Source organism: Schistocerca cancellata, chromosome 1, assembly GCF_023864275.1.
Source record: "Schistocerca cancellata isolate TAMUIC-IGC-003103 chromosome 1, iqSchCanc2.1, whole genome shotgun sequence".
Classification (NCBI taxonomy): domain Eukaryota; kingdom Metazoa; phylum Arthropoda; class Insecta; order Orthoptera; family Acrididae; genus Schistocerca; species Schistocerca cancellata.
The window spans coordinates 1,171,578,921-1,171,595,705 of NC_064626.1; the positions used below are offsets into that span (position 1 = coordinate 1,171,578,921).

The 16,785-nt window shown below is 40.5% G+C and overlaps 1 protein-coding gene across 1 annotated transcript in view; it reads left to right on the forward strand.

Moving 5' to 3' along the window:
- Positions 1-16,785, forward strand: part of LOC126163396 (mite allergen Der f 3-like) — a 109,059-nt gene that overhangs the window by 39,176 nt on the left and 53,098 nt on the right. Inside the window, exon 3 of the mRNA XM_049920173.1 lies at positions 12,921-13,021. Within this exon, the coding sequence (XP_049776130.1) occupies positions 12,921-13,021 (101 nt within the window). The remainder of the gene's footprint in view (positions 1-12,920; positions 13,022-16,785) is intronic.

The window sequence follows — 16,785 nt, forward strand, 5'->3', positions numbered from 1 at the left end:
GCAGGCAAAAAGGAATACAAACGTCTCAAAAATGATATCGATAGGAAGTGCAAAATGGCTAAGCAGGGATGGCTAGAGGACAAATGTAAGGATGTAGAAACTTGTCTCACTAGGGGTAAGATAGATACTGCCTACAGGAAAATGAAAGAGACCTTTGGAGAGAAGAGAACCACTTGTATAAATGTCAAGAGCTCAGATGGCAACCCAGTTCTAAGCAAAGAAGGAAAGGCAGAAAGGTGGAAGGAGTATATAGAGGGTTTAGACAAGGGCGATGTACTTGAGGACAATATTATGGAAATGGTGGAGGATGTAGATGAAGACGAAATGGGAGATAAGATACTGCGTGAAGAGTTTGACAGAGCACTGAAAGACCTGAGTCGAAACAAGACCCCGGGAGTAGACAACATTCCATTTGAACTACTGATGGCCTCGGGAGAGCCAATCATGACAAAACTCTACCATCTGGTGAGCACGATGTATGAGACAGGCGAAATACCCTCAGACTTCAAGAAGAATATAATAATTCCAATCCCAAAGAAAGCAGGTGTTGACAGATGTGAAAATTACCGCAAAACTCTACCATCTGGTGAGCACGATGTATGAGACAGGCGAAATACCCTCAGACTTCAAGAAGAATATAATAATTCCAATCCCAAAGAAAGCAGGTGTTGACAGATGTGAAAATTACCGCACGATCAGTTTAATAAGTCACAGCTGCAAAATACTAACGCGAATTCTTTACAGACGAATGGAAAAACTGGTAGAAGCCGACCTCGGGGAAGATCAGTTTGGATTCTGTAGAAATGTTGGAACACGTGAGGCAATACTGACCTTACGACTTATCTTAGAAGAAAGATTAAGGAAAGGTAAACCTACGTTTCTAGCATTTGTAGACTTAGAGAAAGCTTTTGACAATGTTAACTGGAATACTCTCTTTCAAATTCTGAAGGTGGCAGGGGTAAAATACAGGGAGCGAAAGGCTATTTGCAGTTTGTACAGAAACCAGATGGCAGTTATAAGAATCGAGGGGCATGAAAGGGAAGCAGTGGTTGGGAAAGGAGTAAGACAGGGTTGTAGCCTCTCCCCGATGTTATTCAATCTGTATATTGAGCAAGCAGTAAAGGAAACAAAAGAAAAATTCGGAGTAGGTATTAAAATTCATGGAGAAGAAGTAAAAACGTTGAGGTTTGCCGATGACATTGTAATTCTGTCAGAGACAGCAAAGGACTTCGAAGAGCAGTTGAACGGAATGGACAGTGTCTTGAAAGGAGGATATAAGATGAACATCAACAAAAGCAAAACGAGGATAATGGAATGTAGTCAAATTAAGTCGGGTGATGCTGAGGGAATTAGATTAGGAAATGAGAAACTTAAAGTAGTAAAGGATTTTTTCTATTTAGGGAGTAAAATAACCGATGATGGTCGAAGTAGAGAGGATATAAAATGTAGACTGGCAATGGCAAGGAAAGCATTTCTGAAGAAGAGAAATTTGTTAACATCGAGTATAGATTTAAGTGTCAGGAAGTCGTTTCTGAAAGTATTTGTATGGAGTGTAGCCATGTATGGAAGTGAAACATGGACGGTAACTAGTTTGGACAAGAAGAGAATAGAAGCTTTCGAAATGTGGTGCTACAGAAGAATGCTGAAGATCAGGTGGGTAGATCACGTAACTAATGAGGAGGTATTGAATAGGATTGGGGAGAAGAGAAGTTTGTGGCACAACTTGACTAGAAGAAGGGATCGGTTGGTAGGACATGTTTTGAGGCATCAAGGGATCACAAATCTAGCATTGGAGGGCAGTGTGGAGGGTAAAAATCGTAGAGGGAGACCAAGAGATGAATACACTAAGCAGATTCAGAAGGATGTAGGTTGCAGTAGATACTGGGAGATGAAGAAGCTTGCACAGGATAGAGTAGCATGGAGAGCTGCATCAAACCAGTCTCAGGACTGAAGACCACAACAACAACAACAACAACAACAACAACAAGTAAATAACATGAATTATTAAGAATTACATTGGTTTTCGTCTAAAATAGGATTGATTACGTGAATACTGAGTGAAAACGCTCCTAGTGAACAAATAGGTTTCACTGGGTGATTTTTATTTAAGGAGATCCAAAATACCTAAGTTGGCCACTATTTTTCGTACTTCATATTAATTATTTAAGATGAACTTAGTGCTTTTACATGATGACATTTGCTTTATCAGTGATCAAGTGATATAAACTTTTGTGTGTGTCAGTTACTCAGTATAATTTAATGGTTTGACTGTTTATGCAGACATGTTATGCAATCATTGTTAACATACACAATAACTTTTCTATAATCATAAATACTCGTTAAACTGGTTGAATTTGGAGGGTATCGCATACTTCGGTAAAGTAAAGCTTTTAATATGTTCCGTTACAATACCCCCGTCAGGTAATGTCATTTACAGAACGTTAATGATATTAGCCGACTAGGACAAATGTGTCAAATGGTTAAAATTTGGGAAAGTACTACTTTAATAATTTTTTTTGTTTTTCTATGCATAATGTGTATGTATACAAGGACCGTTACACCGTTTCAAAATGACTTTTTCCTGCAAATATTTTAGTTGTGTTGTTTCAAATGCACTTTGTGTTATGGCTCTCAGTATGACAGCTTAATAAAAATATTTAGTAATATACGAAAGTAAAAAGAAATGTTAATCTTTGCTCCCAGTGAGCCACATGGAAGATGATCAAAAACAGACACAAATATATCACATGCGATTTTAAGATATATAAAAAATATATGTAAATTATTTCAAAGTCAGTTCTCATTGAGTAATAAATGTTTGTCACCTCCTTGTCCGTTGCAAGTAAAGATGATGTCTCAAAATTTAATATTCAATAGTGACAATGAAAATATAAAAACATTCTCTCAGAGATCTGGAACTTTTCCAGGGTATGTAGGATGAGTGGTTGGTTGGTTGGTTGGTTTTGGGGAAGGAGACCAGACAGCGTGGTCATCGGTCTCATCGGATTAGGGAAGGATTGGGAAGGAAGTCGGCCGTGCCCTTTCAGAGGAACCATCCCGGCATTTGCCTGAAGTGATTTAGGGAAATCACAGAAAACCTAAATCAGGATGGCCGGACGCGGGATTGAACCGTCGTCCTCCCGAATGCGAGTCCAGTGTCTAACCACTGCGCCACACCGCTCGGTAGGATGAGTGGTAGTTGCTATTTGACACACCCAGTAAAATCTTTGCTGATAACATGCTTTACGGAAAATGGGTAAGTAACTGTATTCAAACAGGGAAATGTGCTTAATCATGTTTATATGGTTTCAATTCAGTGATGTTTCTTAATCCAAATAACCTTCTTGACCTGGGTAAGATAAGTCTATACACATTAGGATGTGGGCTTTCTTTTATTTCAAATGGACAAATGTCAATGTTTACTTTAACATATGGACAACCTAGCTCAACATCTTTGTCTATTTCAGTATTTTCAAACAATAGATCATTTTCAATTTCTTTAGTTCCTAAGTCTAATGTTTCTTTCCTACACTTAGACACATCCCTCTCTGTTTGCAAAGCATTGACATTTAAACATAAACCTTTGTTTTCATCTGTTCCTTTTAACACTGTGTTGTCACCTAACAAACTACTGTTTTCACCCCCTTTTTTATAAAGTCCACTATGGATTCTTGTCCACCATGTAGGATACAAGGTTGCACTTACCTTTGCTAATTCTTTCCAAAAGGCATCTTTGTTTATACAGTTTCCATAGTTGTTCCACAAAACTTCTAAAAACTTTTTCCCTTTTTCTTGAAAACACAATTTACATTTCATCCCTTTATATTTTCTTTAATATTATTATTATTACCATTCTCATAGATTAGTGTTTCATAGTTCCTAATAGGCAATAGCTTGTCCTCAGATACACATTTCCTAGTCTGCATTTCACTTAAATTAACCTCATTATTACCCATGTTTGTCACATCACTTACCTTTACCTCATCATCACTTTTCAATTCTACAAATACTTTTATTTCTTCCTCCACACTCTCATCAATAACATCACTTGATTTAGGATCATTATTTAAATGTCCCTCTATTACTTCTTCCTCCTCCTCCACAACAACCCCATCTTCAGTTTCCCCCCTATGTATCTGAATCTCAGCAATTGAGTCTTTGGCTCCATTAAACACTTCGTCATCCCCCTTCTTATCAAATAAACCCCCCAAAATAGATTCTATTTGTGGTGTGTCTGACTTGTTATTAACACCAGTATCTTTTTCAGCCCAACTATGGAACTCTGCAATACCTTCAACTTCTGCACTTTCACTAACTACCTGTGCTTGAAGACTGTTTTTATTAACTGTATCACTTTTACTCATAGTATCCTAAAACCTTTTATTAAATTCTAATTTATTCATTCTAACAACATCAGTATTTTCATGGTACTTACTCTTTACATTGTATCCTCTCCTTTTCCAGTTCCGGTTATGTGTTGTCCTGTCATAATATTGTCTAGCCCCAAAACTACGGACATCTAGTGGGGCTGTCCACCGTTTCCCGGCTGGTTCCCTCGTTCTGTCCGTTTGTAGTTGTCGTTTTGTTCACTAGTTTCAACAAAGCCCCTTCTATCTTGTTCTCTTCCCCAATACCTATTTCTATCATTCCTGTTATCTCTCCTCCATCCTCCCTCATGTGTATAGTTTCTGAAATCATTTTCATATCTCCTATCTCCCCTATTTGGAGCATTATTTCCAGAATTTTCAAAGTCTCTCCTCCCATAATAATCTCTATTTACATTCCTGTTCCACCCCCCATACTGATTGTTGCCAGAGCCAAAACTTTGGTTATTTTCTCTTTCCAAGGCCCTATCTAATCTATCTACAAATTTCAGGAACTCTTCCATTGAATCGTCTGGTCCATGGACCAATTCCCACTGCAGTCTCTCTGGTAACCTTCTTTTTTAAAACATCAATTTGTGTCATAATATCAAAAGAGTTATTCAAGTGAGCAAGTTTTTTCAATTGATCTCTGCAAAATTTTTGCATTACCCCTACTTTCCCTCTATACACTGGTCCATTTAGAAATTATTATTATTCTGGATCTACAATGTGAGTACATTTTTCCAGCACCTATTCTAGATTACAGTAAGTCACTAATTATTGTTCTCCACTCTTCTCTATTTGTCCATAAATCTTCAGGAATGTTGTTCTTCCTCATTGCTGACTGAACTCCCTGTTTCCATGTATCAGGTGGTCGTCCCCTTTTTCTTCTTCCAATTGGTACCCAGTCGATTATGCATTTTGGTAGCCTTTCCTGTTCCATTCGTCTGATGTGTCCATACCATTTAAGTTGTTTGTGCTCGATGAAATCAATAACTGAATTTTTACATTTCATCTTGTCTCTGATTACTTCATTTCTTATTCTTTCTCGTCTTGATATTCTTGCTGAACGTCTCCAGAAATCCATTTCTGTGGCTAATAATTTTGATTTCAGTTGCCATTTTGTTGTCCACACTTCTGAACCATATGTAATAATGCTCCTAACTATTGTTTTAAAAATCCTTATTTTGTTATCAGTTGTTATGTGTTTGTCCCAGAGAATTCCATTCAATAAAGAGATTGTCGTCTTTCCAGAATTTATTCTTGATCTAATTTCTTTGTCCTGTTTCCCATCATTTGTAATTTTCACACCTAAATATTTATATTCCTCAGTAGCTGTTATTGTTCCCATCCCTTCTTCTAATATTAAGTCTCCATTCACTCCACCAATTACCATGTACTTTGTTTTATTCATGTTTACATTTAGACCTGATTTTTTATATTCTTGAATCAATTTTCTGGTCATATACTCCATGTCCTCATAGTCTTGGGCTATAATCAGTTGGTCATCTGCAAATTGTAACGAGTATATTGTTCTATCATTTATTGGTATTCCCATAGCGTGACATTTTTTCTTCCAATTCTGTAAAGTTACTTCTGTATATATTTTATACAATGTAGGTGAGATGCTACATCCTTTTGTGACTTGGAATCCATGTGATAGATATTTACCAATTTTTATTTTTGAAATAGAATTTTTATATAAATTTTGAATTGCTTTAATTATTCTTGGATTTAGAAATTCTGACATTAATCTGGCTTGTATGGATTGTGACCAAAATTTGCAAATAAATTTAGCTTCAAATTCTTCAAAAGTATTCCAAGAATCATTATTCTCATTTGCCCAGGATAGGGCCTCCCCTTCTAGAAACCGTTTTACTAACTTAATTTTTATGTTATCTGACATTCCTACAACAAACATATCCTTACATTGGTGAATAAAGTCAATAGGGTGCAGATTTTCACCAGGAAAGCATTTCACTTGGATGTGCCCATACATTGTATTTTGATTGTAAATCGTTTGTTTGGACATCAATGCGTCCTCCAATTGTGTACATTTAGTGTGTAAATTTTCTACTTTTGTATCTACATTGGTGGTATACAGGTTGTATTCTTGTTTAAGGTTTTCTGAAGTTTTGTCTATTCTCTGATCTAATCTTTCAACTTCAGTATCTACTCTGTTGTAGATGACAGCAATGCTGTCTGTGTTAGCTTGTATGTTTTCATTTAAACTTTCAACTTTAACTTGAAATTCTTTTCTGAAGTGTATCAACTGTTCTCTAGTGTCCTTACTGAGGGTAGTTTTAATTTCCTCACACTTCTCATTGAGATGAGTCCTTAATAGATCAAAATCCAAACTTAACTTATCCAGTCTATCTGTGAGTTTCAAACTTACTTGTTCACTTGATTGTTTAACATCCAAATGTACTTGTGCACTTGATTGTTTAAAATCCAAACTTACTTGTTCAATTGATTGTTTAAGTTGCGAGCTTATTTGAGTTGCAAACCCTGTTAAGTTTAATTGTTCACCATCCCCTGGTTCAGTTTTTACATTTCCTACGATCTCATCACTCTCAGGTAGAGACATGTTAACTAATAATTATTTTAAATGACAACAACAACAAAATACCTTGCTATATATAGCTATGCTATGATGTCGTGATCGGTGTTCCCGTTGGCTTTCTTCACTTCTATTCGGTTTTATCGAAGCTGAAGTCTTGATTGATGAATTCCATTGACATAATCCAGACGTTAATCTTCCGAGCGGCGTAGTCGCACAAACACACTTTATTTATTTTTGACATATTTTCACTGTTGCCACACTGCACAAATAAACTTTTTTGGAATGATAAGCACTTAGGAAATTTATCGCTGCACTATTATCATCGATGCACTTAAAGATCCCGGACGAGCCCCCACTTTTGTAATGGTCGCCTGGTCGTAGATATAGCTAATTGCTATAATCGCACTATTTCACTCCCATTTACGGAGCTTGTTAGCACTTGATGTTAGGTTGGCGCCATTAAAATGCATTGTGTTGTGGTAATCGCTGCTACTTGCTGGATCGCTGCTGTGTCTCGATGCTGATGCTGGCTCTAAATCTGGTTGTCTAGGGTTAAAAACATGAGGTCCCGTGTTTTTTATATGCTTTTGATGATAAAGAACGAGCGAAACCAACAAATATGTAAACTTCAAATATTTATTACTCTGGTGGCCATCTTAATTCCACTGTCCACCAAAGACCATGACACAACACAAAGTAGTATTTTCGTTACATGTTCTTTGCATTGTTTATCCACCTCAAACAATAACACAGAAACACACTTTACCAAAGTGACATTCCGACTGCCTCCCGACCGTTCTTGCTGCTTGTATTTATAACATTGTCAAAGAACTACTAAAAAGAGATATAGTTTACAAGTCACATGTACATCTGTTATCATAATTTGTGCAGAAAAGTTATTAATTTGCATCGAGTGACATAATTTAACATGTTATTAAAATGACAGACAGATTTGTTGACTTGACAGAATAATTCTTTGTTACAAAAAGGCCGTTTTTTAGAAGTTTGTCAATTGACTTCTCTAATTTGCATAAATAAGTAAATAACACGAATTATTAAGAATTACATTGGTTTTCGTCTAAAATAGGATTGATTACGTGAATACTGAGTGAAAACGCTCCTAGTGAACAAATAGGTTTCACTGGGTGATTTTTATTTCAGGAGATCCAAAATACCTAAGTTGGCCACTATTTTTCGTACTTCATATTAATTATTTAAGATGAACTTAGTGTTTTTACATGATGACATTTGCTGTATCAGTGATCAAGTGATATAAACTTTTGTGTGTGTCAGTTACTCAGTATAATTTAATGGTTTGACTGTTTATGCAGACATGTTATGCAATCATTGTTAACATACACAATAACTTTTCTATAATCATAAATACTCGTTAAACTGGTTGAATTTGGAGGGTATCGCACACTTCGGTAAAGTAAAGCTTTTAATATGTTCCGTTACAACTTGTGCTCAAAATTAAAGCACCAAACGGAAATTCAGCAAGGTTGCGTTTATTTTGCCGACAAAACAGTATCAACAGGAGATAGTTAAGTAGAGACAATGTAAAGAATACAGAACGTAATCAACTGCAACATGCATACCAGTAGACATAAATGTTCTTCGTTTTTTCCAAGTTAACAGATATGTACTGGGTGATCAAAAAGTCAGTATAAATTTGAAAACTGAATAAATCACGGAATAATGTAGATACAGAGGTACAAATTGACACACAAGCTTGGAATGACATGGGGTTTTATTAGAACCAAAAAAATACAAAAATTCAAAAAATATCCGACAGATGGCGCTTCATCTGACCAAGGAAGACAAAGCAAAGATGATGTTCTTTACAGGAAATGCTCAATATGTCCACCTTCGTTCCTCAACAATAACTGTAGTCGAGGAATAATGTTGTGAACAGCACTGTAAAGCATGTCCGGAGTTATGGTGAGGCATTGGCGACGGATGTTGTCTTTCAGCATCCCTAGAGATGTCGGTCGATCACGATACACTTTCGACTTCAGGTAACACCAAAGCCAATAATCACACGGACTGAGGTCTGGGGACCTGGGAGGCCAAGCATGACGAAAGCGGCGGCTGAGCACACGATCATCACCAAACGACGCGCGCAAGAGATCTTTCACGCGTCTAGCAATATGTTTTTTTTTTGTTTGTAATAAAATCCCAGGTCATTCCAAGCATGTGTGTCAATTTTTACCTCTCTATTTACATCATTCCGTGGTTTATTAACTTTTCAAATTTATACTGACTTTTTGATCACCCGGTACATACATTCCGACAACCGGTTAATGTTCTCAGTAGGGAGTGTGACCACCTTTGGCAGCAATACGGGGCTGGCAACAACGGGACATGTTGTGGATTAAATCATCAGTCTCATGTTGAGGCAATAACTCCCATTCTTCCTGCAGAGCTGCTCACAAGTCTTAGAAAGTGGTTGGTGGATGCTGACGTGACGCAACCTGTCTCCCTGGTGCATCCCAGATATACTCTATGGGATTCAAATCGGGAGAACGATCAGTCCGCGCCACGCGTTCAGTGTCCAACAAAACATCAACCACTATTGCTCTCTGAGGTCGAACATCATCCTCCATCAGTACGAAGTCAGGTCTGGGCGCACAGCACCTCGCAACAACCGTGGATGATATTCTACGATCTCCTGGTACCTGACAGCAGTTGAATATCCCTGATTCACCTGTACAATTTCATGAAGAAGTATTCTAGTGGTCAACATAATCCCTGAATGAGATTTCCACTCTGCAGCGGAGCGTGCGCTGATATGAAACTTCCTGGCAGATTAAAACTGTGTGACGGACCGAGACTCGAACTCGGGACCTTTGCCTTTCGCGGGCAAGTGCTCTACCAACTGAGCTACCCAAGCACGACTCATGCCCCGTCCTCACAGCTTCACGTCTGCCAGTACCTCGTCTCCTACCTTCCAGACTTTACAGAAGCTCTCCTGCGAACCTTGCAGAACTAGCACTCCTGAAAGAAAGGATATTGCGGAGACATGGCTTAGCCACAGCCTGCAAGGTTCGCAGGAGAGCCACTTTAAAGTTTGGAAGGTAGGAGACGAAGTACTGGCAGAAGTAAAGCTGGAGGACGGGGCGTGAGTCGTGCTTGGGTAGCTCAGTTGGTAGAGCACTTGCCCGCGAAAGGCAAATGTCCCGAGTTCGAGTCTCGGTCCGGCACACAGTTTTAATCTGCCAGGAAGTTTCAACATAATCCCTGCCAATATCAGTAGGGATCCTCCTCGATATCGGTCTCTTTCCACAATGTTTGAGAGCCGAAAAGGTGTTTTACGTGCTCTCCAGATGCGAATCCGTCCAGATTGACTCTCCAGACCAAATCGGTTCTCATCCTCAAAAGAACGTTGGCCCACCATTCGACCATCCAGGCGACAGGTTGACAGCTCCAATATAGACGTTTCCTTCTGTGAAGACACGACAGGGGTAAACAGACAGCAGGTCTCCAACAGTAAAGGCCACTCTTCTGAAGCCTTCTGTACACTGTTTGCCTCCATACAACACGTCCAGGGGATTCTGCGAGGTCAGATGCCAGTTGCAGTGCAGAAGTAAGGCGGTACCGTCGTACCCTTACAGCCAAATAACGACCCACTCTTTGTGACGTCACACGTGGTTGGCCCTGTCCTGGTCTCCGGGATACAGCTGCGGTCTCTATAAACAGCACCTCATCCGAGAAACAACAGGACGATTCACATTAAGCCATCGGGCCACTTGCTTTGGCCCTTCACAGCAGAGAGTGTTAGGCGTCTTCTCTGTGCCACAATGCATCGTCTGCGACTGTGTACACAGCGAGTGTCCCGTAGTTCCTTCTCTAGATTGTCGCGCAGATGACAAAATGGTAGATATCGAAATAGACGACAGAGGGATAGAAAAACAATTAAAATCGCTCAAAAGAGGAAAGGTCGCTGGACCTGATGGGATACCAGTTCGATTTTACACACAGAGTACGCGAAGGAACTTGCTCCCCTTCTTACAGCGGTGTACCGTAGATCTCTAGAAGAGCGTAGCGTTCCAAAGGATTGGAAAAGGTCACAGGTCATCCCCGTTTTCAAGAAGGGACGTCGAACTGATGTGCAGAACTATAGACCTATATCTCTAACGTCGATCAGTTGTGGAATTTTGGAACACGTATTGTGTTCGAGTATAATGACTTGTCTGGAGACTAGAAATCTACTCTGTAGAAATCAGCACGGGTTTCGAAAAAGACGATCGTGTGAAACCCAGCTCGCGCTATTCGTCCATGAGACTCAGAGATCCGTAGATACGGGTTCCCAGGTAGATGCCGTGTTCCTTGACTTCCGCAAGGCGTTCGATAGTTCCCCACAGTAGTTTAATGAACAAAGAAAGAGCATATGGGCTATCAGACCAATTGTGTGATTGGATTGAAGAGTTCCTAGATAATAGAACGCAGCATGTCATTCTCAATGGAGAGAAGTCTTCCGAAGTAAGAATGATTTCAGGTGTGCCGCAGGGGATTGTCGTAGGAGCGTTGCTATTCAAAATATACATAAATGACCTTGTGGATGTCATCGGAAGTTCACTGAGGCTTTTTGCGGATGATGCTGTGGTATATCGAGAGGTTGTAACATCGGAAAACTGTACTGAAATGCAGGAGGATCTGCAGCGAATTGACGCATGGTGCAGGGAATGGCAATTGAACCTTAATGTAGACAAGTGTAATGTGCTGCGAATACATAGAAAGAAAGATCCCTTATCATTTAGCTACAATATAGCAGGTCAGTAACTGGAAGCAGTTAATTCCATAAATTATCTGGGAGTACGCATTAGGAGTAATTTAAAATGGAATGATCATATAAAGTTGATCGTCGGTAAAGCAGATGCCAGACTGAGAATCAGTGGAGGAGTCGTAAGGAAATGCAATCCGAAAACAAAGGAAGGAGGTTACAGTACGCTTGTTCGCCCACTGCTTGAATACTGCTCAGCAGTTTGGGATCCGTACCGGGTGGGGTTGATGGAGGTGGTAGAGAAGATCCAACGGAGAGCAGCGCGCTTCGTTACAGGATCATTTAGTAATCGCGAAAGCGTTACGGAGATGATAAATAAACTCCAGTGGAAGACTCTGCAGGAGAGACGCTCAGTAGCTCGGTAAGGGCTTTTGTTGAAGTTTCGAGAACATACCTTCACCGAAGAGTCAAGCAGTATATTGCTCCCTCCTACGTATATCTCGCGAAGAGACCATGAGGATAAAATCAGAGAGATTAGAGCCCACACAGAGGCATACCGACAATCCTTCTTTCCACGAACAATACGAGACTGGAATAGAAGGGAGAACCGATAGAGGTGCTCAAGGTACCCTCCGCCACACACCGTCATGTGGCTTGCGGAGTATGGATGTAGATGTAGACTGTGGATGTTAGACAACCCTGCAAATACTACCTCGGTTGATAGTTGCCCTGTCGTCATTGCTGGCGTTTGTGTCTGTTGTTCGCAATGCCATAGTCCGTGCACAACACTATCGTACGGATATCTGTTGACAGTTTGCATGGTTATATCGTGAATTAGACACAGGGCAGGGAAATAGCAGTTTGTTGCTTTAATCATGGACACCAGTTTGTATTGAAAGCCACAGAGGATTACTATACGAGGCTTGATGTGTTATTTAGTATGAAGAGTCATTGTCAGATGCGGAAGTACCTTCAGGAGCACGCCAGGCAAATGTGTTGGGACCATTGCTGTTCATATTGAATAGTAATAACCTGACAGACAATATTGATAGAATCCCCAGACTTTTTGCAGATAAAAAAGTACTGTCCGAAAAAAAGCTGCGCAAATATTCCCTCAGATCTTGATAGGGTTTCAAGACGTACAGAGACCTTCGGCTCGCACTCAGTGTTCAGAAATGCATTTTTCACTATTTTTTCTTCGCAGCCTGGTACGTAGCAACAACTGAGCGCTTTTTATTTCGCTATCAGAACGCGTTGTGTTTTGTTGCAGCTGTCGGTGCAACTTGACTTTCTCGGCACCTACATCCACGCCTGTGGCGCGTCTATCCTCAACGAGTTCTGGGCTATTAGCGCCGCCCACTGTTTCGAGATGTAAGTATGTGTGAAACGAAACGACTAATGTAGACAATAGTTTGATTTCCAAATCGTACGTGATGTAGCCTCGTGTACGCCAAAGAGAAAGGGAAAGAGTGGGGAAACAGTGCAAGAGCATGTCAGGATGTAGTCAATTGCAATGAACTGTGGGGGCCGACAAAGTACTATGAAGAGCTACGAAAAAGAATACGTAAGTGAAGAACTCCAAGGAACCACTAAAAAAGAAGGAATAGATAAGTTGTGCATGTGCATATGAAAATCTTTTTAATCTGGAAGTAGGAATAAAGATTTAAAAAATGAATAATTTACAGTAGATATGATTTAAAAACTGTTCTAGATAATGGATACAAGACTTAAGATAAATCAAGACACATTCATAGGGTTTGTTGACTAACAAAAAGCGTTAGACAATGCAAAAATGGTGCAAGACCGATATTCTCAAAGCAATAGGTGTAAGCTACGGATAAAGACGGGTGACACGTAATAGATAGAAGAGCCAAGAGGGAAAAATAAGAAGACTAAGTGCTCGGGTTAGAAAGAGAATAAGACATAAAAGTTTCGTCCCTACTGTTCCGTCGATACATAGAAGTACCAATGATGGAAATAAAAGAAAGATTTAGGAGTGGAAAAATTCAGGATGGAAAGACATCAAGGATAATGTCAGCTGATGACAGTGCTACCCTCAGTGAATGTGAAGAAGAATTACAGGATCTGTTCAATAGAATGTACAAATGAGTACAGAATATTGAATGAGAGTAAACCGAAAGTAATCAGTAATAGCAGAAATGAGACTACTGATGAACTTAACTTTGAAATTGATGACCACGATATGGACGAAGTGAAGGAATTCCGTTTCATTGCAAGCAAAATAACAAATGACAGGCGAAGCAAGCAGGACATAAAGAACACACTAGCACAGGCAAAGAGGGCATTCCTGGCCAATGGATATCTGCTAGTATCAAACATCGGCCTTAACCTGAAAAAGAAATTTCTGAAAATGTGCGCTTGGAGCACAGTGTTGGATGATTCTGAACCACAGACTATAGGAAAACCGGAAAAGAAGACAATCGAAGAGTTTGGGTAGGTTGCATAGAAGAACCTTGAAAATTATGTGGACTGATTAGCAATAAGGATGTATCTCGTCGAATCGTTGAGGAGGGGAACATGTAGAGAAACAAATAAGACCAATATTCTTAACATCGGTTTGTTGCAGGATTCTCGAACATATTCTCAGTTCGAATATAATGAATTTCCTTGAGACAGATAAGTTGCTGTCCATGCATCAGCACGGCTTTAGAAAGCATCGCTCCTGCGAAACGCAACTCGCCCTTTTTTCACATGATATCTTGCGAACCATGGATGAAGGGTATCAGACGGATGCCATATTCCTTGACTTCCGGAAAGCGTTTCACTCGGTGCCCCACTGCAGCCTCCTAACTAAGGTACGAGAATATGGGATTGGTTCCCAAGTATGTGAGTGGCTGGAAGACTTCTTGAGTAATAGAACCCAGTACGTTGTCCTTGATGGTAAGTGTTCATCAGAGGTGAGGGTATCATCTGGAGTGCCCCAGGGAAGTGTGGTAAGTCCGCTGTTGTTTTCTATCTACATAAATGATCTTTTGGATAGGGTGGATAGCAATGTGCGGCTGTTTGGTGATGTTGCTGTGGTGTACGGGAAGGTGTCGTCGTTTAGTGACTGTAGGAGGATACAAGATGACTTAGACATGATTTGTGATTGGTGTAAAGAATGGCAGTTAACTCTAAATATAGATAAATGTAAATTAATGCAGATGAATAGGAAAAAGAATCTTGTAACGTTTGAATACTCCATTAGTGGTGTAGCGCTTGACACAGTCACGTCGATTAAATATTTGGGCGTAACATTGCAGAGCGATATGAAGTGGGACAAGCATGTAATGGCAGTTGTGGGGAAGGCGGATCGTCGTCTTCGGTTCGTTGGTAGAATTTTGGGAAGATGTGGTTCATCTGTGAAGGAGACAGCTTATAAAACACTAATACGACCTATTTTTGAGTACTGCTCGAGCGTTTAGGATCCCTATCAGGTCGGATTGAGGGAGGACATAGAAGCAATTCAGAGGCGGGCTGCTAGATTTGTTACTGGTAGGTTTGATCATCACGCGAGTGTTACGGAAATGCTTCAGTAACTCGGGTGGGAGTCTCTAGAGGAAAGGAGGCGTTCTTTTCGTTAATCGCTACTGAGGAAATTTAGAGAACCAGCATTTGAGGCTGACTGCAGTACAATTTTACTGCCGCCAACTTATATTTCGCGGAAAGACCACAAAGATAAGATAAGAGAGATTAGGGCTCCTACAGAGGCATATAGGCAGTCATTTTCCCCCGTTCTGTTTGGGAGTGGAACAGGGAGAGAAGATGCTCGTTGTGGTACGAGGTACCATCCGCCACGCACCGTGTGGTGGATTGCGGAGTATGTATGTAAATGTAGATGTAGATGTTCAAATGTGTGTGAATTCCTAAGAAACCAAATTGCTGAGTCGTCGGTCCCTAGACTTACACACTGTTGTGTCTAGACAAGACAGTCTAGACACGGGGTGAGGTTACCGAAAGGGCACGCGTCAACTCACACCGACTGGCGTGAAGTCTGGAACAGGATAAGTAATGAATGCTAATAAGAAAAGTACGTATCTAAGTTAATACTCATCTTTAATGCATCCTTGTGGTACATCGCTATTGACGATACAAATTAGACTCTCTCCAGATAGGGTTAATGGCGCCTTGCTAGGTCGTAGTCATGGACTTAGCTGAAGGCTATTCTAACTGTCTCTCGGCAAATGAGAGAAAGGCTTCGTCAGTGTAGTCGCTAGCAAAGTCGTCGTACAACTGGGGACGAGTGCTAGTTCGTCTCTCTAGACCTGCCATGTGGTGGCGCTAGGTCTGCAATGACTGACAGTGGCGACACGCGGGTCCGACATGTACTAATGGACCGCGGCCGATTTAAAGCTACCACCTAGCAAGTTTGGTGTCTGGCGGTGACACCACACACACTACTTAAACTAAGTTATGCTAAGAACAACACACACACACCCATGCCTGAGGGAGTACTCAAACCTCCGGCGGGAGGGGCTGCGCAATCCGTGATGTGGCGCCTCAAATCGCGCGGCCACTCCGCGCGGCTGAAGAAAAACATTGACAAGAAGAAGGGACAGAACGACATAATTTGCCTTACAGCACCAAGGAATAATTTGTATGGTACTTGAGGGAGTTGTAGAAGGTAAAAAACTGTAGGAGAACACAGAGATTTGAATATCTCCAACGAATATTTAAAGACGTCGGTTGTGTTCTACTTTGAAGTGGTTGGCGCAGGAGAGTAATTCGTCCGCATCAAACCAATCTGAAGACTCATGATCCAAAAAGATCATTTACATATACTGACGAGTCAAAGATACTGGTACACCTGCCTAATATCGTGTAGGACCCCTGCGAGCACGCAAAAGTCCCGCAACACGACGTGGCACGAACTCGACTAATGTCTGAAGTACTGCTGGAGGGAACTGACACCTTAAATTCTGCAGCAATGTCCATAAATCCGTAAGAATACAAGGGGGTACAGATCTCTTCTGAACAACACGTTGCTAGGCATTCCAGATATACTCAATAATGTTCATGTCTGGGGAGATGGCTGGCAAGTGGAAGTGTTTAACCTCAGAAAAGCGTTCCTGGAGCAACTCTGTAGCAGGTCTGGACGTGTGGGGTGTCGCATTGTCCTGCTGAAATTACCCCTG